The sequence below is a fragment of the Mercenaria mercenaria genome, chromosome 12 (genome assembly GCF_021730395.1).
Source record: "Mercenaria mercenaria strain notata chromosome 12, MADL_Memer_1, whole genome shotgun sequence".
Classification (NCBI taxonomy): domain Eukaryota; kingdom Metazoa; phylum Mollusca; class Bivalvia; order Venerida; family Veneridae; genus Mercenaria; species Mercenaria mercenaria.
This window is the reverse complement of record NC_069372.1, coordinates 45,572,229-45,600,156: the sequence shown is the minus strand read 5'-3', so window position 1 is coordinate 45,600,156 and position 27,928 is coordinate 45,572,229. Positions and strand designations below refer to the sequence as shown.

The 27,928-nt window shown below is 34.9% G+C and overlaps 1 protein-coding gene across 3 annotated transcripts in view; it reads right to left on the bottom strand.

Annotated features, from left to right (window-relative positions):
* Positions 1 to 21,226, bottom strand: part of LOC123535210 (prolyl 4-hydroxylase subunit alpha-2-like) — a 43,713-nt gene extending 22,487 nt beyond the window's left edge. Inside the window, exons 1-13 of one of the 3 annotated variants that reach the window (XM_053519943.1) lie at positions 20,909 to 21,226; positions 18,924 to 19,102; positions 17,690 to 18,012; positions 17,453 to 17,504; positions 17,049 to 17,206; positions 16,240 to 16,404; positions 15,524 to 15,591; positions 15,068 to 15,191; positions 10,839 to 10,889; positions 10,586 to 10,645; positions 6,301 to 6,369; positions 5,011 to 5,107; positions 4,155 to 4,495 (exon numbers count right to left, since the gene is read on the bottom strand). In XM_053519943.1, coding sequence (XP_053375918.1) covers positions 4,434 to 4,495; positions 5,011 to 5,107; positions 6,301 to 6,369; positions 10,586 to 10,645; positions 10,839 to 10,889; positions 15,068 to 15,191; positions 15,524 to 15,591; positions 16,240 to 16,404; positions 17,049 to 17,206; positions 17,453 to 17,504; positions 17,690 to 18,012; positions 18,924 to 19,102; positions 20,909 to 21,099 — 1,599 coding nt within the window. In that variant the 5' untranslated portion in view covers positions 21,100 to 21,226 and the 3' untranslated portion in view covers positions 4,155 to 4,433. Of the gene's footprint in view, positions 1 to 4,154; positions 4,496 to 5,010; positions 5,108 to 6,300; positions 6,370 to 10,585; positions 10,646 to 10,838; positions 10,890 to 15,067; positions 15,192 to 15,523; positions 15,592 to 16,239; positions 16,405 to 17,048; positions 17,207 to 17,452; positions 17,505 to 17,689; positions 18,013 to 18,923; positions 19,103 to 20,908 lie in introns of those variants that run through there. The other 2 variants (XM_053519945.1, XM_053519946.1) reach the window with 2 other exon arrangements.
* Between the last annotated feature and the right edge of the window lie 6,702 nt (positions 21,227 to 27,928).

The following is a 27,928-nucleotide window of genomic DNA, read 5'->3' as shown; positions in this document are numbered from 1 at the left end:
CATCTAAAACATGTATATTATTTTACCAAACCATTGTCATTTTACTTATATATGTATTGAATTCCTAAAAGGGATTGCAGAAAAGGGCTCCACTTCTGGAAGTTCAGCGCCTTTAAAAACTCACCATTTTTAAAAAGCTGTTACATGTCTTCGTTTTGATGCATTTGCAACAATGTACCAGTGTACATAACAAAACCAGGTAAAACATCGTTTTTGACGATTGTTGATTGTTTACATTTATTTCTTTACAAATGGCATTCTTTTTAATGAGTGTGTGGGTGGGGGGGGGGGAGACTCCTTTAGACTATTTTAAGTACCCAGTTCTGTGGGACAGAACAAGAACAGTAAAACATGTATTAGACAGATAAAATGTTTGTCAAGATGTTCGTTTACTAAGAATTTCTGTTGTTTTGTGATATACTGCTTTACATTAACAAATATTTTGTTTCAGAAATCAGGCAATTATTTTTTTCTCGTGGAACATAGAGTTTAGATGAGGGAGAACATTGTCACAGTGAGTCCATCGAGGCATCTAAATGAACCCCTCACCCTTTCACCCCCTCCTACACATACACACACACCGGCACCACGAATGAGACAACGATTTGTTTTGCAAATAGGGATTTGCACGGTAAAAATGACACAGCATCTTACTGCACTCTTCACTTTTGAGATGTTTTATTAAGGTATTTACTAGAGTTCTAGTAACCCTTTTTGCGGACCGATTCTCCCTCCAAAGAGTATGTTGAAAAAATACCCCTCACTCCAACAATCTTTTTGTTGTGTGCAGTCAAAAACATAATTATGTAAATCTTTTGCTGGAAAAAAAGTGTGTAAGCATCAATTATAGTAACCAGTATGTTGTGTCAGACATAAATTTTCAAAACAAGAATTCCCCTTTCATATGAAAATGACTTGAACATTCCCGCTCAGAGCCAGAGGGACTGGTCTCATTATCCAAAATTGAAAGGCAGGACCCTGGGTGTGACTATGACGCCTTTTTGCAGGTAAAGACCTGGATCTCTTAACATTTTGAAGTTTCAATAGTTACAAAATTATTTCAGTCAGTCACTTTAAACTTTCACCGTAAATGACTTGATTGCCGGCTTGACTGAGGAGTGACGTCAACTATTATTCTTCTATTTCCTAGCAAAGCCAAAGGCGTGTTTATCCGTTCAATAAAAAGCCCTTGACAATACTGAACAATTTTTGTATACCGGTATTTTGTGTATGCACTTTTAAAATACAATGTATTTACAAAAAAAAAACAAGAACGGCTTCATTAATTATTTTACTTGCTTTTCTTGACATTGGGTATTAGTCACCAGGTGAGGATGCTAATTGTTAATCGGTCTTGGCAAATCTCCATGCCTATAGTGTCTACGATACTCAGTCATAATGTGTTATTAACTCTCACGTACTTTAACTGTTACCAAAATTCTTAGAAAAGTTCAGCTAAACCGTCCTACAAAAGCATTTCTGTTTGTTTGTCTTTTTATTCATATTATTTAAATCTGAGAGAGAAGAGTTAAGAACAGTTGAGTGATAATTCTCAGATCATATATCTTAGGTATATCTCAAAGTATTTACATATGCATTCCCCAAATAACATATTTATACTTGGAACACTTAATTGCAGTTTGTACGCACGCTTTTGCATGAAGTTTTTTTAAGTTAATAAATTAGTTTTAAAAGTTTCTTTAATTTATCATTGACGTCAGACGTTTTAAACTTGCTTTTTTACAGATATAAAAAAATATATTGTTTTATAAGGGAAACAGATATAACAAAACATATAAATAGGAAAATGTATAAATCGTTAACATTTTTATTCTTATATTATACCGGAAAAATATTATGGTAGTATTTACAGAATGAGGGGAAATGCATGAAAGAAATAAATGTGTTTATAGGACAAGGGTGCCCCCAATTACTGTCACTGTATAGTTATTCGCTACTTGACTTATTGACAATGCAAGGATTTTTTCACAGATTTTATTAACTATCGCAACAGCAGTCTAAGTGCCGTGTGGATGCTATAAAATGTCTCTACCTACTTGGACTGATTTCATTCAATTTTCTGGTCCTTTGGGATCATGGAGAACTTTCAGATTGGCTACTGAATTTAACTACAGAATTCCGCTAAAGCTAGTGCTAGGATGGCGTGAGGGGTGTTGCACAATTTATTACCTCTCATGAACAGCCTTAATCAAACCGAATCTGCTTTTATGTTGCCTGGTTGCGTTCTATGCATCAACATGATCTTTTCGCAGATTTCATTAACTTCAACAATAGCAGATTTTTCAGTGTCGTGCGGCGGCTGTGAAATTTTCTGCGTACTTGGACTCAGTCCTGTTATATATTCTGGTGCTTTTGGATGATGGAAACATTCAATTTTACTAAATTAACATCCCTCATGCCCGCTAATACTGGCTTAAGTGGAACACCATTATCTATAAACACTGAATTGACTCCATGGCCCTAACGAACCGGAAACTATGACAACACCGAGTACAAGTACGGAAATCTTTGACCCGGATTTAAAATTACTTATAAGACAAAGATTAAGCACAAGTTAATAAGACGATGGCGTCCAAACAATAAATAATGTAATAACAGACGAACGGTTTTAGCTTGGTCCAAAAAGTAATTTATATCTGATACCGGTAGACAACCTATTTGAAGCAGTTTCAGAGAGGAAATAGTAATTTACGTGAAACGAATACCTATCACGCGCTTAAATGCACGAGACATGTTGCAGATATATGTATCTTTCAGAGGAGGTTAGTATCTTTGTAAACTAGTTTATATCGGGGAGGACTGCCTAATAATGTGATAAGCATTTTGGTACAATCAATTTGCTACGCTAGATAATTTACAGGCAATACACTGTTAAAAACAAAAATAATTCTCATTAAATAATAGTTAATGATTTTCCTTAATAAATAATTGTTTCTACATATCATCGTCTTAGCAAAAAGGCATTGTTCTATTAAATAAATGTTGGTGAACTATTTTTGTGAGCTCAAAGTTTGGTACATCATTATATTTCAAACATGTTCATTATTTTTGCACTTATTACAGAACTATATTCACTTTAAAAATTACCTGGGATAACTTTGTAATTAAGAGCAGTAGCTCATTTTATTTTTATAAGCAGAATCGCGCCAGAAATCTTTGTATGTCTAGTAATATAAATTTTATCACGTGCATATGGGAATTGTTTTATACTAGAATAAATTGAAATAAAAATCTTTGGTGAAAGGTTCTGTTAGCATTCCACAATAACCTGTAAATTCCATTGGTAGTTCACTTTTCAATCAACAGTTTACAATGAAGAAATCCCTTGAAAAACAATTTCCGAGGCTTCAAGGCCATGTAAGTGTTTTTGTTAGGTGCTTAAAGTATCAAGAAGGCATAGAACAACTTTTAATCGCCATAAATTCGTTATTTTTATCTTTTACATAATTATCATTTCTTTCTAAGGTTTTCTTACTTGACTTACCTATGTCAGGTCAGGATATTGCCGAAAAAAATGTCATAAATGATAAATTTCAAAGGCGAGATTTTTCATATTAAGAGTTATCACATATTTACGCGACTGTCCATTTTGTCGGAAAACAGCTTTTATTGCACGTCTATGTCTATTAAGTATCTTTTTCCCGTTTTCTTTTTTTTTTTCAGTGAAATAGTGCAACTTCTATTATAAAATTATTCAATGGCAGTACACCAGATTATTGATCAGTTGATGGTTATATCTTTAAAAGTAGAAGAAGACCAAAGTGACTCTTAAGCATTTCTGCAGACATTGCAGGCTGCTAGGATAAATTTACAAAGGGGATGGCATGTTCACTCTTCGGGAAACTCAAACAGACAGATATGAGCTGCGGGTGATTCGAAGTTAGCAACCTAAACAGCTTTGCAACTTCCCGATGGAAGTTCCAGTCCTTCGAAGCTGATAATGAATTGCAGGAAGACTGTGTAAAAGGTCGTTCACAATTAAAGTGGTACAACAGTAAAAGACATTAGCTTTATTAAAACATGTATAGCTGTATGAATCAATGCTTAATTCAGACACACGAGTAAATTGTCATGTTGGACTGAAGGAAAAGGATAAGAAAAAGTTATTGGTGGTTGTAAAAATAAAACAAGTCACTGGTGGCTATTCTTCGATGATTAATTTTACCATCTTTAGTTAAGTCGTTTCTCAAAGAAATACGCATTGTTTCACAATATTGCCTTAAAAAGATAAAGAAAAAATGTAATGTTAAAAAACGCATACATAAATGCATACATACATACATACATACATACATACATATAAATAACATAATGAATCACTATATTTAGTTAAAAGATTAATTAAGATCTGGGCACTTCGTGAATTCGATTAGGAAATTAAGAGCAAATTGTCTTGGGGAAAAACTCTACATTTATTTTGCTTCGCATGGACGTCTGAAAACTTGATTGTTGTGTAGGATGTGTTTGTACAATGCTGAAATAGAAAAAAAGTCCTTATATTGCAACAAGAAAACAACAAATTAATTTTTTTCCGTAACAGTTTTGTTAGAAACAGACAAAAGCAAGCCTTATTCTAAAAAAAACGGTTGTCATGTCAAATGTACCGAAGTTAAGTCAAGAAAACTGTTGACCAATTAGGTTAAAATCATTATATTATCAAACTTTGCCCGTTGTACATACAAAATAACCACAAACACACCAGGGAATTATGTAACTTATTCCAAACTAAACGAATTACAGTTTCAGAAATGAAAATGAAAAAAAAAATCAATTGAAAATGCTCGATGAAAACGCCAATTTCGTATGTTGTTTCGGCAACCTTCGGCCGTTAATGTACTTCGTGTGAGCACATGGTTTCTTATGACAACCGGAAACGGCCGAAATTGCAAGCAAAAATTGTGACAAGAAACTGAAATTGCCATTACGGGTCCATTACGGTAATTCAACTCGTTTTAAATATAAATGCTATACACATAGGACACCACTTACCCCATCGTGATCCAATCATTACAGGGCAACTAGAATGTAATGCACGTGCGCTAGGTGTACCGTCTTCCTTCAAGTTTCTCCATACAACAGCAGAGCCCTAAAAGATACGAGTTATTCAAAGGGTTTTATTTTTATTTTATTTTGATTTTCATATAATTTACAACAACTTTTCATTCCCATTATAACAAGTGCTTTCCTCAACAATCCATTAGTTCTTCCGCCGGGATGGGTTCGCTTCTTTTTCGTTTCATTACCTTAAACTTGTATGGGTATTTATAAGTAAACTTTACTTCGCCAATACATTATAAAATACTTTTTAATTGAAAATACGTGTGCACTGCAATTTTTATGTACACTTGCACATATTGCGAAAGTCTTTGTCATTCTCATGATGTCTTTATATGTTCATATCTATTAAACATGTGCATTGCAATAAGATAAAACGACTGAAACTAGGATCTTAAACAAGTAAACACTTCCCAAATAAGTTATTCATCTAGCATAATATTCAAAATGGACCATTTCTGTTAATCTCAAATTGCAAAAAAAATGTAAAAATTTACAGATATTTACAGACATACATCAGAATATTTGTACACAACCTCTATGAACCTCTCTTCGTAAATGACATAGGCAAGATAGCGTATAAAAAGTGTCTAATACATAGTTTTTGTTCATAACAATTTCTGTTACACGTTGGTTTATCATTCCCAGAAAGGAAGACCATGCTCTTTTTGCATAATTATTATGCAGATACGTTAATTAATTTCAGAAATGTTTGCCAAACCTCCACCCTACAGGACTCACAAGTAAATTACAACATATCTATTAAAAGAATCATATATACAACACTTGTCAGAACTGTGTGGTTAAGAAAACAGTGATAACGTTACGAAAACGTTCAAGTATTTTCAAATTTATTCAATTCTCATAAGATGAATGTTGATTGCTTGAAATAAGACATTTGTTAAAGATATCTCTGTTCTTCGATGACAAAACAATAAAATTTGTTTGTGATCATTTTTGCTGAATGTTAATTTTGTTTTTTTAAATTTCAAAAATCACAAATTTATTTTATTTACACTTTGTAGTCTTCGTCTCTTAATACTAACTTCCTTATTTTGTTATAGAACAGTTGTGTTCAACTTTGGCAAAGACATTTGCAATAAATGCATATCTAGAAAATTATTGACAAGCACCTATATAGTTTTATTATAATTATACTTAATGTTCATTTTTTTAAAGGGACATCAATGAACTTATGTTTTATACACGGAAAATGTTAGTTACCTTATGCACAGGAACTGTTAAATTGAGGTTTGGAAATACAACTGATCCCCCATACTTCACATCCGACAGCTAAAATATAAACAAATAGTATTAGATTTTTTACGTATAAACTGAAAACCAAGTGTTACTAACTTCTATAAATTTTACGGAAAACGTGCACGCTGGCTGAAAATAGTGTACGAATACACACCATTTTTCAGCAATATTCAATGCTACATTTAAGTGGGCATTAAACTTTTCAAAAATTAAATGAATTGATTATCACAATTCGTATTCTATTAACAGTAAATATATTGCAAAGAGAACATACAAGTCGTTTGAATCAGTAGATGGTGCAATAATATGTTGGCAATTGCTTTTAAACGTAACTGTTTAAAACTTTTCACATTCATTACCCTCACACACAGGTAGAGCTATACAAGGATTCATCACAACCCAAAAGATAACAGAACCATGTTAATTTTGTGCAAATTCAAATAATTATATACGTGTATACTCCCTACAAAAAAAATCATTTTTGCTACCATCCGCTTATCTATCAATTTCTTCTTCATTGCAATTTGTGCTATAATTGTGTACTTAAGACAATAATTTGTAGTGTAAGATTATTTTGTTCCCTCTTCAAGTGATTTGTAGTTTTCCAGGTTTGAAGTACTTCAGGTGTAAAAGCCAGATACCATCCTTCACAATAATAACTTGATTTAATTGAATTGGTGTCAATATAACACTGCACTAAATTTTATCCATGTTAAATAACGCAATCAAATTTATCTCTCAACCAATGTGATTTTTCTAAAATCAGTTTTACATTTATTGCTTTAGAAAAAGTAAAAGAAACAATGATTATATTGATAAAAATATATGTGTGCGGTGACCTTATATACTTGCATTTTCTAAGTTGATATGAGAGGAGTGGTCATTAACGAAATGTTGAGAAATTAACGACAATGAAGGCATGAATCTTCAGAAACTCCATCGAGTTACAGTGAATATTATGCTTTGTTTCAAAATAGCTTATTATGCATTATATGCAAATAGCTAAAATGAATTTGTAGTTTGTTTAATGATTAATGAAATTTAGATGAACGGTCCCTTCGCAATTTGGGTCATATCCTGGAGTAGACGACCATGACCATATGCGAACGACCCTGTCCGTGAATTTGGGACAACCTAACGACCTGGCCTGGTTCATAAAACATTTTCAGTCTCAGCTGAGTTTGATAATGAAATTTTATTTCTCATTTATATCTAAATAGCATGTTTAAAACTAAATTTAAAGTTAACATCTATTTTCAAATGCCTATTCAGTATTGACGGTCAGTCTCAGTTGGAATTTAACCTTGAAGTTCTAGTAAAATTGATATTAAAATTTTAAAATTCAAACTCAACCGAGACCGAAAAATGTTTTGTGAACACTTGGCCTAGACACAAATTTAACAAAATATAATTATGTGTTGCTAATTTTTACGACGAAAAGCATATCCATTTAATTTCGTGCGCAGAAATTAAGATGTTTTATGTCTCTAAACGTCTGCTAATGATTCAAATGGGATATTCAATGTAGGAAATTAGTTGGTACTATAATTAAATAACAGGTAAAATCATGTGTAGTGGTTTTTATCAGTTTATTACTCATTGGTAAAGGCAAATATTGTTTATGGCGAAAAACATTTACAGCGCATACACCCCTATACGTACATATTTTATGAGATCATTCGATTTATGTGATTTTCGCTTTCAACTGTAGGCTTTTTAATTACTTTTAAAAACCATATGCGCTTTAGATTCATACATAAAATGATCATTTACAGTTGCGGATTATTTTTTCAATATGTTCCAAACTGGAAAATTAAGAGGTTCACAATTTACGTAGATTTTCCCACTTCAAGTAATTTGTATTTTGCCACGTTTGCAGTACTTCAGGTGTATAAATCAGAATACATCCTTCTTAGTAATAACAGGATATAATAAATGCGCTCTCTGTAACAATTCGAAGTGTAACACTACAATTAATTCATCAAATAATGTTCCTTAAGCTATTAACTATACCACTCAAGTGAAATGATATGTTATCCTCCAAAATAGTAGAATAACAATTTGGTAAACTTAATACATCCCCTGTAACAACTTGAAATTAATAATGTACTTTTATCTATCACGATATTTATGTAAGTTAAGCGAACAGTTTCTTTTACCTTCCTTTAGAAGTTACGTTTTTTTTTCTTTTTATTACGTGATTAAAACATTTCTAACTACCAGTATTTGCACGGATTTCAAAATCTCCGTGACTTTTGGAAAAATCATACATATATATGTAGGCACTAATGGTATTCAATCAATTTGCTTGAATGAATATAATGAATGTCAGTTAATTGGAAGGTGATTTCACATTCAGTAAGTCTCCTTCGTTTTGTGTAGCATGTGATAGCATGTGAGCTATCACACTTATGTATTACGAAAACAAGTGTATCACGTGTTTTGCCATTCAAAGAGTATGCATGTATATATAGCCCTAATAACTGCCTAATAACTGATATAACGGGAGCATATTCATTCAGTTGTGTTGTCTTATGTTAATAAAAAACGAAGGTCTATTCCTTCTTCTTAGTGATATTCTGTGCAATAACTTAGAACATCAACTTCAGTGGCTAATTTCTCTATACCAACGTCAGGTATATTTCAAGCTTCAAAACATGTAGTTTTCCCCAACCTTCAAGTACTAGTAATTAATAGTCCGCTAGCCAGTTACATTTTAGTAATTATTTTTAACTACTTTATTAATGCACTTGCTTCTGAAATAATTAACTTTGTATGTCCGTACTTTATACGCTATTATTACCATTTTGAAAATAACGTGAGGGTTTTTTGTCAAAAGAAAGATTTATTATTTAGTACTTTAATACCTCACAGATATACAGTAAAAGTATAAATCAAATTTAAAAAGAGAACATTCTAAGACCCGGATTATTACAAGTTAATACCAGATGTGCTCACCTGGCTAATATAAAATATATTTCGAGGGACGGCAGCACGGCTGTTGCAAGTGCTTTTAAATCTATATACACTTAGACCACTTTCCCTCTGACCCATAGATGTGAGCTATGAAATGGTATATTAGAAACCGTTTTTACACAAGGTAATTTATGAACTCAAAGAATGCGGGGATACAATATCGCATATTTTACGAGATGATTCAGTTTTGTTGCTTTGAGGTAGTTTATTAGTTGCAGGCTTTAAATTCTTCTTCATTACATTTTGCGCTGTAAATGAGTACATCAAATGGTTACTGCAGTAGTTTATTGTTTTCTTAATACATTCAACGAGGAATATCGAAGGCGTATGCTAGAAACCCCTGTATATGAGATGGGCGAATTTTTTCCCAATGACAGAATTTCTTCAAACTTTGGATATTTAAGGATAATAATTTAAGAAACAAAAAACCGTTTTCAAAGGCAGTTAACTCTTTTCCAACACCGGTGACCTATGATTTTTATTGCATATTTTTGGTTCTTAGATGATTGACCTTCAATATCCAAAGTTTGAAAAAATTCTGTTACTGGGAAAATTTCGCCCCAAATTCTAGCATACGTCCTTAAGAGATTCATTATGTATATATTATATATTTAGTCGCCGGCCGGGTTTCGAGTATCGCATATGTATACAAAATGAGATATATTCTATCCAATGCAATAACATAGTCATTTGAAGTAATTACTGCATCCTCTAACAATTAAAACTTTAATACTGCACCCTCAAAGAATTAAAACTGTAATACACCCTCTAACAATTAAAACTTTAATACTGCACCCTCTAAGAATTAAAACTGTAATACACCCTCTAACAATTAAAACTTTAATACTGCACCCTCTAAGAATTAAAACTGTAATACACCCTCTAACAATTAAAACTTTAATACTGCACCCTCATTGCACTCTCTAAGAATTAAAATTACATCATCCTCTTACAATTAATCTAATTACTGCACCCTCCAAGAATTAAATTGCAATAACTGCAACTGTTCTGTTCTGTTCCGTTCTATTGTCTGGCAAAATTCATTCAACAGTGAATCGAGATGTAAAAACTGATAATAAAACATGTTGTTTAAATGGAATGACATCGACACCGTTTATACCATATGGCGACTTTATAACCTGTCAAGTTTTGAAACTATGTATGTTTTGTTGGGTTATAAGTGACACCGACCCAGTTTATTAAAACATTTCTTGTCGAGATCCTATTACTGACTGACAGTACGAACATATTTGATATTCAAAACACACGTTACCTGTAGCATAATAGTGGCCAATCTGTTGCCGGCAAATGGGTATGGGTGATGTCCTTTAGGCTGAAAAAGTTAGACTTCAATCGATAATGAAAACCAGACGACAGGTACTATCTTTATGTACGTCAAAGAAGTTATATTTATCCGAAGTATACGTTACCCGAAGTATACGTTAAAAGGTAACCTCGTCAAGACATTCAAAATTATTCTTCATAGTGACGGTTAAAAGAAGAAAAAAGACATTACATTTACTAACCCATGAATCTAAGACTGGATTATGGATAAGACCAGGTCCCTCGTTCGTCATCTGAAATAATTGTAAAAATATTGTTTAAAATGCATTTAAGGAGGCAGTAAAGAGTTTTCAGCTGTTAGTGTCGAATTGGCCAGGGTCAAATTTACAAATAAGAGGTAATTTACGAAATGAAGTGCATATTTGAACTTCTAAATAATCATAATTGCTAGAACTGAAGTTCCAGTGGCTAGAATTGAGTTTCACTTATTTAAAAAAAAAATAGTTGAGTAGCCTTGATCTTGGTATTATGACGTAATGACTTGTAGATGTGAATACATGCCTCCGCTGAGCTAGCTTAAAGTGGAGTTGTCATTTTAGCAGGGGGCTCAGGAAAACTGGAATAGTGAAATAACGGTAAGGATGGCACATATATTTGAGCTTATTTTCAGATTTTACAGTGTTACCAGAGTATGACACCGTGAAGCAGTTTGGGCTATCATTTGCAGGGAATTTTCTACAGCGATTTGAAAATTGGCAAATTTAGCTTTTTTCGTCATCAGTTTCCGCGACCGGGAGAGCACAAAATTCAGGTCTTGTAAACAGAAAACTAGATATTAGGGATGTATTGCAGATGGTTTGTAACGATAGACATATAGTCATGTTAATGTTGCAATATCGTTATTTCAGGTGTGTGGTTACAGACTTTTGTGTAAGGTTTTGAAAGTTGGATAGATGACTCTAGGCCGAGAAGATCTGAAAACTGTTTACTGCCTCCTAAAAGTATACAAGCAGGCGTGTGGTATATTTTTCACTGACTTCCGTTCTAAGGCGATGACAATCTATGTTCCTATCTTTGTTTCTTTCTTTTTCTTTTGTCCTTGCTGTCTATTTCTGTTACTTTGCTTGCGTATTTTGCGTGTATATGCAATATGTGCACATCCCCACATGCAAGTAGAGAACGCAAGTGTTCCTCCTTGGCACTGTGTTTCTTAATGCCTTAAAACATTACGTTCTCGGCAACTTTACTCAACTTTACAATGCATACAGTTTATTTTCCATCTAAAAAACAGCTGAAATGCAGTAATAACCATACCTATTACGTTGGTCTGGCTTTTCTTTATGCACCAAAGTATTAATGAACAACTGGTGAAACGAGAAGTACAATGAATAAACATGTACTTTTTAAAGCAATTTGCACTCCCTTAATACATATTACTTACAACAGGTAGAAGACTCCTAAATGTTATTTGTTTACACAGGTGACAGACATTAGACGAAACCGACTGGCAAAGAATTTTACAAAGATTCTTTCCAGCAGTTTTATGAAAACATTGAGTGCAATAATTATGCATCTATCAAAACAATATCAAAGAGCTACTGTTTACATGAAAATAAAACACACAAATATTTATCATTACAGATGGGCTATGAATTTTCATACAGTCAGCAGTATGCGCTTTAATTATAAACAATCTGCTTCCCGTCAAATCTCTTCTTATATGTACTTATTTAACCCTTTCCCTGTAAATTTCTATAATGAACTTGTCCATCTTTCAGTTGGACAGTACCATTTACTGATAAAAGGGGTGCTTACCAAATAGATACTGTGAACAGCGCAGACCATGATCAGGGTGTGCAGATTGATCAAGGTCTGCACTGGTCGCAAAAGTAGAATCAGGGTTTTTATCATTCATGCTCTGATATTTTCTGCATTAAAAATTGAATTTGGTACAATCCGCAAATCCGCTATTTCTGAACTGAATAGTATTTTCAATTTGTAGCGATTGTGGTGACACTTAAACCATTTGAACAAACTTTAGAGAAATCCTTACAAGCATGCCGCAACCGATATTTGCAAAGTTCTATAAAGTGGCTCACAAGAAGAAGTCGTTTAAAATAATTCCTTTTTTAGCCCTGGTGTCTCAGTAAAGAGTTCATGCAAATAAATCTGTGACAAGATCCTTTGGAAGCATAGAACACACCAAAGCAACATAATAGCAGACTCGGCTTGATTAAGTCTGTTCTAGAGAGGTAATGAAATGTGAAACACCCCTCACGTCCCTTAGCACCGGCTTATGCGAAATTCTATTATAGCAAAAATGAATGTACTCAATGATATCAAAGAACGAGAAAATATGAGCCGTGCCATGAGAAAACCAACATACTGGCTTTGCGACCAGCATGGATCCAGACCAGCCTGCGCATCCGCGCAGTCTGGTCAGGACCCATGCTGTTCGCTTTCAAAGCCTATTGCAATTAGAGAAACCGTTAGCGAACAGCATGGATCCTGACCTGACTGCGCGGATGCGCAGGCTGGTCTGGATCCATGCATGCTGGTCGCAAAGCCACTATGTTGGTTTTCTCATGGCGCGGCTCGTATAATAACACTGAGTCCTAGTACGGGCGGATATTTTACAGCCGCCACACGACACATAAAAACTGCTGTTGCAATATTAAGAAGATTGAGAGGCGTTGATACAAGAATGTTACAGACAAAGTTTAGCGAAACTCCATCAAGGGGCTCTCGGTATAAGTCGTTAAAAGGATTTTCGGTTTTTAATTTTTGCGATTACTAAAAGGTATCATGCAAAACCATCTAGTCAAATTTGAGAGTGGTCCATGAAAGGAGGATACAAACCAAGCTTGGTGCGAATCAGACGCTTAAACAACCGTATTTTTAATAGAACTGTTGACGCCGCACAACGGATGACAGATGCTAGACCAGCCACCAATACATATAGTTCATACGAAACTTTGACCTCATATTGTACTTTTGCTTACGGCCACAAAAAGACACTTACAAAGCTGACAGAAACACAAACAGACTAGAAAAGTTAAATATCTGAATAAGTATGCTGTAAAACATACACAAACACTCAGTTGTACAACAATCATGTACACTTAATTTCATCACCACACTTCTTATATTAAACGCAAAAACAAACCAGATTGTACGTGTTGTTTGTATCTCAAGAGCTTAAATTTAATGTAATAAAGGAAATCTAATTGAATTTAACCTTTTTGTCATCGAACCACTTCTCATGTTGTTTTTTTTTTTTAATTTATTTACACCAGTGTATATTATATAATTCATCTGCTACTGATCATGTCTGGCATGGCAAAAAGGTGAAGTGGTAAAACATTCCTTTTTTTTCAGGGGAGAACGAGAAGCAAATATACTTTATACCAGTAACGTTGCCAAAGGAGAAATACGGTTTGACCTAAAGGCAGTTACTCTGATATTTGCGTATAATAATTAGCTGGAATATACCACCGACCTCCTGCCAGCCGGTTAAATACTAAACTAATGGTCAGAAAACGATACAAGAGTATTTACTATAGACATACATATATTTTACATTTTTGTAAATAATACTGTACTTTTTCTGTTACAAATAACATATTTAGAAAGAAAACACATTTCTTTATCATTTATATTTCAGTTGTATTTTTATCCAGATAATACAATATTTATTTTTCATTATTATATTTGTAAAGAAAAAACAAATTTTGAAATTTCTGACATTCCATTGACCGAGAGAAAAATTGATAACAAAAATAAAATGATTTTGTAAGCTTGCAGTACTTTAATGCAAAGGTGTATATTTCTCAAGTTGGTTTTACTTTGTAGTACTGTGTATGTAATTTGAGCAATACATGTTACAGTGGTCTGAAGTACAACAGTATCGTAAAGTTCGAACTTCGCGTAAGCAAATGGAGGAATTTGTATGGACTTTAATTTGGCTTGCAACTGTTAGTTTCCCCATACCCTGAAATGGCTCTAGCATCGGAAATGGGGCAAAGTCACAAAAAGCAGCAACCTCGGCCACTACGACAAGGACAGTAGTGAAATTCATTAATACCAGGTTATTGTATACATTTGTATGTGCTATGGTACGAATATCTTGTTAAATTTTGTATGCGCTACACTATGAATACTAACCTAAGGACTACTGATCAAAAACATTTCAGTTGGCTAGATATTTATTAGCATTTTTAAGTATGTGTTTATTTTTGTACTTCATTACTGTGGGGTACTTTTGCACACAAACATGATTATCTTATGCTTACATAGATTCTCTGCAGTAATTGTTCCTATTTTCAAATGAGACATGAAACTTGGGCATAACATATCTTTAAACTAAACTAGACAGAAGCTCACCGTGTAACATTTGCTACTGGTAACGTCGCTTACAGGGTACTCACCGTGTAACATTTGCTACTGGTAACGTCGCTTACAGGGTACTCACCGTGTAACATTCGCTACTGGTAACGTCGCTTGCAGGGAACATATGATACCTCGTCATTTGTTCTAGCCTCCGTGTTAAATTTATCATCAGGGGATAATGCGGATTCCATTCACACATAGGACCACTGGAAGAAATCAACAAAGCAACAAGAGGAATTGAACAATTATGTCGTGATCGTGTAGGACTCCCATATTGCATTATGTGGCAGAGCTTGTCCTCCATTTCTTCTTGAAAACAGATATCTTACATCATCTTAGAACTCATTAGGTTGTTAAAAGAAACTTTTAAAAAAGAACAAGTTATCATAATTATATATGTCCGGCTTTTTTTTCAAACGCAACAACAATTTTGACTTCAAATGGACTTGACAAATACTTCGAGATGATCGAATTCTTCGAGGTAAGGGAGTTCTTCAAGAAATACATTTAAGGAAAGTAGGAATGAAGAATTGCTTACCTCTTAAGTCTATGATCTAGTGCCGTGGGCTTTGTTTTAAACGGAAACATTTGGTAGAACTGCGTAAACTGAAAGGAAAATTATCATGGATTTAAACTGTTACTTTTTTCAAGAACTTGGTAAAGCAACATTTATAAAATGCTAAATATTTTCTTGCCGCATCCTTATGACGAACCTGAAGGAATCATTCTACTGCTATGAAATAAGCAATATTTTTTGCAATATATTACAGTAGGTAAGGTCTTAAATGAAAAACGGGTATTGTAGTAATATTGAACATATTGGAAACGTCTTTGCAAATAGCATTACAGATGCAAAACGACGAAAATATTCAAAAAGGGCTTCAAAGCAATCGTCTGCAAATCTTAAAAGTCCAAGAAATATCTCATACGAGGTGGGATCATTTCTCTCTGTATTTTGTGAATGTCAAAAAAGAAATACCAATAAATAAAAAAATGTATATGGTAATTTTATAATTAAATATGAGAAAATGCTTTTGTAAAGTCATGACTTTATGTAATATAGCAAAAAGCACGTTTCATTAAAAAAAAAATTAGCAATTATTCAAAATGTTGATATAAAATAATAGTTCCTTGGTTCCGAATACACTATTGAAATGTTAATATTAAATTTTAAATAAGTATTAACAATAAATAAGATATATCATCTATCTTTATTTTGTGACTTGGAAGATATTAAAATAAGAAAATATTTACCGCCTTTTCTCCATAAGAAATTATTTTGTCCGTTTCATTTAAACTCAACACGTCATACAAAATCTGGATCTCTGGACGCTTGGAAATCGTCTCTACCTTGACCTGGCCGTACCAGTTGTACAAAGGAAATAGTGAACAGTGTAAATGTCTTGAATTATTAGTACCCTGAAAAGCATGAAAGACACAGCTTTATTAAATAATATTGCCTATTCTAGGCTGATTTGATTATAGAGTAAATACTTGAAAAGGCAACCAAAATGTCACCAGGTGTGGCAGCCACCATAATTATCATATTCAGCTAGAACAGGGCATGGATGTCCCCACATACTGTGCCATCCTCTAAATAACAAAGTTTTTATTAAGACTGGGTCATATTCTAGAAAACATAGCCACAGAAAAAAAGGTCCATTATTTATGGTCATCTTCTCATGAAGGTCATTCATCTATGAAACTTTCAAGCATATCCTTTCAAGAGTATTTGAGGAGTTGGACACACAAGATTTATTCTATATCCTATATAGCAAAACTGTCAAAGGGCTATACCTGCGGTAAATATAGTCACAGAAAAAAATCCTTCCTTTATGGTCATCTGCTCATCAAGGTTGTTCATCTATGAAGGAGTTGGACACACAAGATTTCGGGACGTTCGGACAGACGAACGTATGGACGTACAGCAGCGACGCTATATGCCCCAACATAACTGTGTGCGGGCATAAATACACAATAATGATGCAAAGTAACTGAACTCGTTAAACACCTTTCAAGAGCTGACACAATATGTAATTTTCGCTACAGAAATAATAAAGTACCTTCATTGAAGATCTGCAAAGCTCCTCAAACTTCTGTCTACTTCTTGTCAGTCTGGACGTATCATTGGCAGCAAAACGCACGAGTTCTTTGACATTGTCTTTCGAGCTGCCTTGTTTCAAAAAGTCCAGGTCACGTGCCACGCTGGTGTCACCGGAATCTGTTGTTAAGAGAATGAAAAAAATTGTAACTTGTTTTCGTTGTTAACACTTTGGAAATTTAATGTTTACAGTTCTCAGTTTCTTGCACACGCATATATTTGAATATAAATAGTAACAGACAAGTAAATGTATGAAATATATTTCTGTTTAAGAATACTTATAAATAATTACAAAATAATTATTCATGATTTGCATATGATGCGAACATTTGACCACAAATGTGTTACTAATAATAAGAAACTTACCAATTTTCAAGTAATTCTGAAGCAACTCGATGGCTCTGGAAAGCATTCCATTCTAAAAGAAACACAGTAATGAATGCATATTAGAGGGTAGAGGGGTACTATAATATCTGTCAGTGAAACGTAGGTAATATGTGGTTGAATATACAGCACTGTACCATTATTCATAAAAATGTTTTAATATCTCCATATACAAATCAAATCAAATAAGGGATAAGAGAATTTAAAACTATAAAATACCTCTTTGTATGTTAGTGCAAGTCGTCTGTATAGTGACGATGTTTTGAATGTATAGGAACCAGTACTTTCGAGTCTATGCAGCAGATACTCGTACCACGTGATCGCTTCATAAGTCATCCCAGAATCCCTTGCTGCATTTGCAATTGCAAATATCTCGTCAGCCAACAGAGGGCGCTCAGTGACTTCTTCAAGGATTCCGTTTATGATATTTTCAAGGTCAAGGTCATATACTGTCCAAACATTTACAATGGCTTTAGCGGCTTCTTTGACTTCAGCTTCGGTGGGCCATTCGGACGCCTCTCGTCTTTTATTCACATTTATTACTGAAAAAATATATCACGCATCGTTTCAAAAACATCATATAACGAACAACTTAGCTCATTTTTATTGTTTAGTTGTTACATATTTCGTACATGGACATTTGCATAAATAATCGCCACTCCTCTACTCAGAATTGTAAAAATTAACCTATACAGACATAAATACGTTATGTATGGACACAAAAATAAACAACAACTTCATTTAACAAGGCTTTTGAAAAAAAAACAGTTCCCTAAACTTCAACATAAAACAAATATACGTAAAACCAAATATTTTCGTTGATGTATATTCCAGTTTCACTTTAACTGGATGCAACAATGTCACAAATCCGTCACATCATTTTTTTCTAAATTGCTTTTTCATCTTTTAGAACGTTAATATATACACGCGAAGTCCATTCATCAAATTCTAAAATGTTAGAACAGATAAGAATTAAGAACAATCTAAATTGTAGTTAGAAATGTAAATGTTTCCGATACATATTTCTGATGTACTAGTAAATTTATTGAAAAAAAGAGATACTTATAAAATTTTGACATTTTCAAACTTTTTTTATTTTATTGTTATTACAAACACTTCTGCAATATTCAGATTTTATAAAATCACTACAACGCCCCTATACATATCAAGAAAGTGTATATGAGACGCGCCATGAGAAAACCAACATAGTGGGTTTGCGACCAGCATGGATCCAGACCAGCCTGCGCATCCGCGCAGTCTGGTCAGGATCCATGCTGTTCGCTTTCAAAGTCTATTGCCATTAGAGAAGCTGTTAGCGAACAGCATGGATCCTGACCAGACTGCGCGGATGCGCAGGCTGGTCTGGATCCATGCTGGTCGCAAAGCCACTATGTTGATTTTCTCATGGCGCGGCTCATATCTAACTGCTCAGAAGCATAGCGTTAACAGTTACTGTCAGCTCCGGTTAATATTGGGCATTCTTCGTGTTCCTCGTTACAAGATAGGTTCTTGGTCAACTCGCTCCACTTATTCACTGCTCGGGAGAGCAGATAAAACACGGCAAGAGGATTTTCTGTTGTACTGATAATCTCCCTTGTATGGTTGTTTTCTATCTCTGCATAATTTACAAATCTATAAATGAAAAAAAAAATATCTTATTTTTCTAAACATTAAGTTTGGTTGTACATCTATGCTCAAAGATTTTTCTTCATCTTCATACTTATTTGTAAGTGGAGGAAGGGGTTAAAAGTGAACTGGTTAAAGCCAACACATGAAAGACATGGAAGTACTTCAAAACATGAAATATATACAATTATATAACCTGTCACAATAAAGAAAATTAAAAGTTACAGGAACTCCGACTGCATGCATAAAGTGGCTGATATTTAAAACTTCTATTAATGTGTTTTGTGTGTATGTTTCGACTTTGAGCAACGAAGGCTTAATCCTTGTATATGTTCATGCATTTTGTTACTTTCATGCTTGCATGTACTACTCCTACCTTGTCATGAAGTAGCATCTCTTGTCACGTATATTTAAATGTGTGCCTTTGAACGTTTGCTACTTACCTAGTGTTTTATTTTGCTTATTTGTTATTACAATTCTCTGTAAACTTTGTGTTTCTATTCATGCCTTAGAAAGGCTGTCTCTTGTTAACTGGACGAGTAGACTGGTTGGGAAGATTAGAAATTCTAAGTTTAGTGAAGCTAGTGAACTAGTTTAGATCTGGAACTTTATATTTCAATGATATATATACTATTTATCTGTCATTTTGACCAGAGATAATATAAAGCTTGATGTATGTTGCGATATTCTGGAGAAATATTTATGGAAACTTGCCATTTTACAGCTGTTGTTTTCTGTATCATATTTCAAATACATGTAGTCTATTGTCAGTCATATCTTGAACAGTATCAGTTCACTTAAGATCTTTGTGAAATGATTTCGATAACCATGTCATATTACGCACAAATACTGTCCTTTGGTTGTTCAGTTTTCAGTATTGAATCATCTTACTGCAGTTTTTAAAACTCAGCATATCAGCATTTTTTTGTTTAATATGATTATTTAAGTTAATGTGTATTTAATAAAGTAAATTGTTTAATTTAATCTGCAGTGATGTATATAAATTATGTACTAGAACTGATTTTACAGCTCTTTTATTCGTATACAAAAGCTTGTACTTGTTATTCTTAGTCAGTTAAAAAGCTTATTTAGAACTAACGTTGTATATTACAACTTTTCTTAGCGATCACCTCGATTAAGCAACCACGTTTCTTTATCAGTCAGTCAACTAACTCTTTAAATTGACTTTTTTTCTAATTTCAACCTCTCTTAAGCAGCCACCTGCCTTAAGCAGCCAGATTGTGCCGTTTCTTTGGCTGGCTGCTTAATACAGGTTTTACTGTAAAGTTTTGACGAGAATTTCCAATAACAATCCTGTCTTATAAAATAAGTTATCCAACACTGCAAACTAAGACACCTAGATGAAATCCATATCAGTTATAAGTTCAGGTAGCCATTCAAAGTTTACAACAGATTTAATTTAAGCGTTTTTCCGACAAATAAAGGATGCATCATTGTGTTATTAAGGTAGCTCACCTTTAATGGCACTCTTTCGTGCGATTAAGTAATCTTTGTACGGTATTTCAACACTGGCATTAAGTTTATTCAAATCATATATGGAGAAAGCCAAATTTGCATACGCAATGAAACATAAAAATGCTAATTGTCATTAGGGTCCACTATCTTAGAAGTCGTCATATTCACATTATGTTTCGTCATACGGCAAATTGTCTATTTAAAATTTCGTCTTTCAAAGTGACAGAAGTGTAATTTATCCTAGAGCTCCTGTATCATTCAGCTTATAATCTAATCTTGCACACATAAGCAAATCATGAAAACTACCCAAACATTTAAAACAATTTATGTACTTACTTTTTTACATTGTTATCAAAAGTTACTCCTTTTTTCTCTTGCCTTTCGAAATATACATTCAACTTCTGGAGTATTTTATTTTCCGTTTCTAAAAGTTTCGATATTTCGAACGAGGAGGAATAAAATTTACAAAGGCCTAGCTGTATCCAGTAACTATTTATAAAAACAACTAAAACTTTTGAAAAGTTCATTTTGATTTTTCCAGTAGCGCACAAGTTCTACGATAAATATAACAAGAAAAAAATATGAAAAATCTTCACATTATGTAAACTATGGAATAATTCATGTGGCAAAAAGTACACGTGTATTGACGTGGAAATTGTCGTAGGCCAGGCAAGATGAAAAATTATTAGTTTCAGTCCAATTTCGGGACTGAAAATGGTTCAGAAGTGTTGTTTTTCTGGGGCATGACTATCATTACGTATGTTTTAAGTTCCTGACACCTCGTCCGCTTCAAAAATACATTTTACATTCTTCCATTTACAAATCAATTTCTTTGTTCTCTTTCAGTTTCAGTTTTTAACTTTCCAGTTTGCCGTTATCAAATTAACAGATTTTAAGCGTTTAAAAGTTCTTGAATATGAACTTTCAAGAGCACAGTTTTTAACGGTAAGCCTTATATATACTGCAATATACGTAATGCCATACTTATGTATGTTTAATGTTCCCCTGAAAATGATCGATTAGAAAAATTGCATTTAAACATAGATAATGAGGACATCTTTGATTTAAATCCGAATCATGCTAGGGAAAAAAAGAGAATGCTTTTAAGTGCTGAAATAAATTGGTACATTTTGTAAAATTAACACCTGTCTAGAACTGAAAATCAATTGCATATCTATCTATTTGCCCAAATGACGATGATGTGATAAAGTCGAAAAGCATCTGTACGAAATTCCCGCTGTAAGGAGTAACCCGATGGAAACCGCGCACGGAAAACCTAATTATTAATTCAGTTTGCCCTTAGAGTAAATACAATGGAGGAGACAACATGCAATTATTAAGGCAGGTACTAGTAATCAAGAACGGGTGGTAACAGATGGACATCTACATATAATACATAATCGATCAAAAATGTACTACAAATTATTAGAGAGTTCAAAGCTAATACCTTACGAATACCTCTGTCGCACTCATATTGATAACCGATAATGCAACTGTCATACGTCCAGATTACAGTGAGCAAGCTTTGGCAAAAAAAAAAAAAGAAAAAAAAATTCATTGTTTGTAACAGGAAATGGATGGAAATGTTTAATACATAATATTTCCTTATTTTTTTTAAAAAAAAAGACGCTGTTATTTGTTTAATTCGGTAATTTCATGAAAAATTCCGTGGTACATGTCATAGCCGTGTCATTGTGTTCTAAAATATGTCGATAATATTTTGCAGTGGAGAACATTTCAATTTTTTATCGTTATAGTTTTACAGTAAAATAAGTGAATGGTGCATATTTTGATCAGTAGTTTATGAACAGAATGGTACAGACGTTGATCAGTAGTTTATGGACAGAATGGTGTAGACGTTGATCTGTAGTTTATGGACAGAATGATGTAGACGTTGATCAGTGGTTTATTGACAGAATGGTTCAGACGTTGATCAGTGGTTTATTGACAGAATGGTTCAGACGTTGATCAGTGGTTTATGGACAGAATGGTACAGACGTTGATCAGTAGTTTATGGACAGAATGGTGTAGACGTTGATCGGTAGTTTATGGACAGAATGGTGTAGACGTTGATCAGTGGTTTATGGACAGAATGGTACAGACGTTGATCAGTAGTTTATTGACAGAATGGTTCAGACGTTGATCAGTAGTTTATGGACAGAATGGTGTAGACGTTGATCAGTGTTTTTTTGACAGAATGGTTCAGACGTTGATCAGTGGTTTATGGACAGAATGGTGTAGACGTTGATCAGTAGTTTATGGACAGAATGATGTAGACGTTGATCAGTGGTTTATTGACAGAATGATTCAGACGTTGATCAGTGGTTTATGGACAGAATGGTACAGACGTTGATCAGTAGTTTATGGACAGAATGGTGTAGACGTTGATCAGTGGTTTATTGACAGAATTGTGCAGACGTTGATCAGTGGTTTATGGACAGAATGGTGTAGACGTTCATCAGTGGTTTATTGACAGAATGGTTCAGACGTTGATTAGTGGTTTGTGGACAGAATGGTGTAGACGTTGATCAGTGGTTTATTGACAGAATTGTGCAGACGTTGATCAATGGTTTATTGACAGAATGGTGTAGACGTTCATCAGTGGTTTATTCACAGAATGGTTGAGACGTTGATCAGTGGTTTATGGACAGAATGGTGTAGACGTTGATCAGTAGTTTATGGACAGAATGGTGTAGACGTTGATCAGTGGTTTATGGACAGAATGGTGTAGACGTTGATCAGTGGTTTATGGACAGAATGGTGTAGACGTTCATCAGTGGTTTATTGACAGAATAGTTCAGACGTTGATCAGTGGTTTGTGGACAGAATGATGTATACGTTGATCAGTGGTTTATGGGCAGAATGATGCAGACGTTGATCAGTAGTTTATGGGCAGAATGGTGTAGACGTTGATCAGTGGTTTATGGACAGAATGTTGTAGACTTTGATCAGTGGTTTATGGACAGAATTGTGCAGACGTTGATCAGTCGTTTATGGACAGAATGGTGTAGACGTTGATCAGTAGTTTATGGACAGAATGTTGTAGACGTTGATCAGTGGTTTATGGACAGAATTGTGCAGACGTTGATCAGTAGTTTATGGACAGAATGGTGTAGACGTTGATCAGTGGTTTATGGACAGAATGTTGTAGACGTTGATCAGTGGTTTATGGACAAAATTGTGCACACGTTGATCAGTCGTTTATGGACTGAATGGTGCAGACGTTGATCAGTAGTTTATGGACAGAATGATGCATACGTTGATCAGTGGTTTATGGACAGAATTGTGCAGACGTTGATCAGTAGTTTATGGACAGAAAGATGTACACGTTGATCAGTGGTTTATGGACAGAATGGTTCAGACGTTGATCAGGAGTTTATGGACAGAATTGTACAGACGTTGATCAGTGGTTTATGGACAGAATCGTGCAGACGTTGATCAGTAGTTTATGGACAGAATTGTACAGACGTTGATCTGCAGTTTATGGACAGAATGGTGCAGACGTTGATCAGTAGTTTATGGACAGAATGTTGTAGACGTTGATCAGTGGTTTATAGACAGAATGGTGCAGACGTTGATCAGTATTTTATGGACAGAATGATGTAGACGTTGATCAGAAGTGTATGGACAGAATGGTGCAGACGTTGATCAGTAGTTTATGGACAGAATGGTGCAGACGTTGATCAGTAGTTTATGGACAGAATGTTGCAGACGTTGATCAGTAGTTTATGGACAGAATGATGTAGACGTTGATCAGTGGTTTATTGACAGAATGGTTCAGACGTTGATCAGTGGTTTATGGACAGAATGATGTATACGTTGATCAGTGGTTTATGGGCAGAATAATGCAGACATTGATAAGTAGTTTATGGACAGAATGTTGTAGACGTTGATCAGTGGTTCATGGACAGAATGGTGTAGACGTTGAGCAGTAGTTTATGGACAGAATGGCGCAGACGTTGATCAGTACTTTATGGACAGAATGATACAGACGTTGATCAGTAGTTTATGGACAGAATGTTTTGGACGTTTATCAGTGGTTTATTGACAGAATGGTTCAGACGTTGATCAGTGGTTTATGGACAGAATGATGTATACGTTGATCAGTGGTTTATGGGCAGAATGATGCAGACGTTGATAAGTAGTTTATGGACAGAATGTTGTAGACGTTGATCAGTGGTTTATGGACAGAATGGTGTAGACGTTGATCAGTAGTTAATGGACAGAATGGTGCAGATGTTGATCAGTAGTTTATGGACAGAATGGTACAGACGTTGATCAGTAGTTTATGGACAGAATGTTTTAGACTTTTTTCAGTGGTTTATTGACAGAATGGTTCAGACGTTGTTCAGTGGTTTATGGACAGAATGATGTATACGTTGATCAGTGATTTATGGGCAGAATGATGCAGACGTTGATCAGTAGTTTATGGGCAGAATGGTGTAGACGTTGATCAGTGGTTTATGGACAGAATCGTGCACACGTTGATCAGTCGTTTATGGACAAAATGGTGCATACCTTGATCAGTAGTTTATGGACAGAATGATGCAGACGTTGATTAGTGGTTTATGGACAGAATTGTTCAGACGTTGATCAGTAGTTTATGGACAGAATGGTGCAGACGTTGATCAGTGGTTTATGGACTGAATTGTGCAGACGTTGATCAGTAGTTTATGGACAGAATGGTGCAGACGTTGATCAGTGGTTTATGGACAGAATGGTGTAGACGTTGATCAGTAGTTTATGGACAGAATGGTGCAGACGTTGATCAGTATTTTATGGACAGAATTATGGAGACGTTGATCAGTATTTTATGGACAGAATGGTGTAGACGTTAATCACACGTTTATGGACAGAATGGTGCAGACGTTGGTGCAGACGTTGATCAGCCGTTTATGGAAAGAATGGTGCAGACGTTGATCAGTAGTTTATGGACAGAATGGTGCAGACGTTGATCAGTATTTTATGGACAGAATTATGGAGACGTTGATCAGTGGTTTATGGACGGAATGGTGTAGACGTTGATCAATAGTTTATAGACAGAATGGTGAAAACGGTGATCAGTATTTTATGGACAGAATGGTGCAGACGTTGATCAGTAGTTTATGAACAGAATGGTACAGACGTTGATCAGTAGATTATGGACAGAATGATGTAGACGTTGATCAGTAGTTTATGGACAGAATGATGTAGACGTTGATCAGTGGTTTATGGACAGAATCGTGCACACGTTGATCAGTCGTTTATGGACCGAATGGTGCATACGTTGATCAGTAGTTTATGGACAGAATGATGCAGAAGTTGATTAGTGGTTTATGGACAGAATTGTGCAGACGTTGATCAGTAGTTTATGGACAGAATGGTGCAGACGTTGATCAGTGGTTTATGGACTGAATTGTGCAGACGTTGATCAGTAGTTTATGGACAGAATGGTGCAGACGTTGATCAGTGGTTTATGGACAGAATGGTGTAGACGTTGATCAGTAGTTTATGGACAGAATGGTGCAGACGTTGATCAGTATTTTATGGACAGAATTATGGAGACGTTGATCAGTATTTTATGGACAGAATGGTGTAGACGTTGATTAGTCGTTTATGGACAGAATGGTGCAGACGTTGGTGCAGACGTTGATCAGTCGTTTATGGACAGAATGGTGCAGACGTTGATCAGTAGTTTATGGACAGAATGATGCAGACGTTGATCAGTGGTTTATGGACAGAATTGTGCAGACGTTGATCAGTAGTTTATGGACAGAATGATGCAGACGTTGATCAGTAGTTTATGGACAGAATGATGCAGACGTTGATCAGTGGTTTATGGACAGAATTGTGAAGACGTTGATCAGTAGTTTATGGACAAAATGGTGCAGACGTTGATCAGTGGTTTATGGACTGAATTGTGCAGACGTTGATCAGTAGTTTATGGACAGAATGGTGCAGACGTTGATCAGTGGTTTATGGACAGAATGGTGTAGACGTTGATCAGTAGTTAATGGACAGAATGGTGCAGACGTTGATCAGTATTTTATGGACAGAATTATGGAGACGTTGATCAGTGGTTTATGGACAGAATGGTGTAGACGTTGATCAGTAGTTTATAGACAGAATGGTGAAAACGGTGATCAGTATTTTATGGACAGAATGGTGCAGACGTTGATCAGTAGTTTATGAACAGAATGGTACAGACGTTGATCAGTAGATTATGGACAGAATGATGTAGACGTTGATCAGTAGTTTATGGACAGAATGATGTAGACGTTGATCAGTGGTTTATGGACAGAATGGTGCAGACGTTGATCAGTCGTTTATGGACAGAATGGTGCAGACGTTGATCAGTAGTTTATGGACAGAATGATGCAGAAGTTGATTAGTGGTTTATGGACAGAATTGTGCAGACGTTGGTCAGTAGTTTATGGACAGAATGGTGCAGACGTTGATCAGTGGTTTATGGACTGAGTTGTGCAGACGTTGATCAGTGGTTTATGGACAGAATGGTGCAGACGTTGATCAGTGGTTTATGGACAGAATGGTGTAGACGTTGATCAGTGGTTTATGGACAGAATGGTGTAGACGTTGATCAGTATTTTATGGACAGAATGGAGCAGACGTTGATCAGTATTTTATGGACAGAATGGTGTAGACGTTGATCAGTGGTTTATGGACAGAATGGTGCAGACGTTGGTGCAGACGTTGATCAGTCGTTTATGGACAGAATGGTGCAGACGTTGATCAGTAGTTTATGGACAGAATGATGCAGACGTTGATCAGTGGTTTATGGACAGAATTGTGAAGACGTTGATCAGTAGTTTATGGACAAAATGGTGCAGACGTTGATCAGTGGTTTATGGACTGAATTGTGCAGACGTTGATCAGTAGTTTATGGACAGAATGGTTCAGACGTTGATCAGTGGTTTATGGACAGAATGGTGTAGACGTTGATCAGTAGTTTATGGACAGAATGGTGCAGACGTTGATCAGTATTTTATGGACAGAATGGTGTAGACGTTGATCAGTGGTTTATGGACAGAATGGTGTAGACGTTGATCAGTAGTTTATGGACAGAATGTTAAAGACGTTGATCAGTAGTTTATGGACAGAATGTTGTAGACGTTGATCAGTAGTTTATGGACAGAATGGTGTAGACGTTGATCAGTAGTTTATGGACAGAATGATGTAGACGTTGATCTGTAGTTTATGGACAGAATGGTGTAGACGTTGATCAGTGGTTTATGGACAGAATGGTGCAGACGTTGATCAGTGGTTTATGGACAGAATGGTGCAGACGTTGATCAGTAGTTTATGGACAGAATGATGTAGACTTTGCCAAATAGTCTATGGACAGAATGTTACAGACTT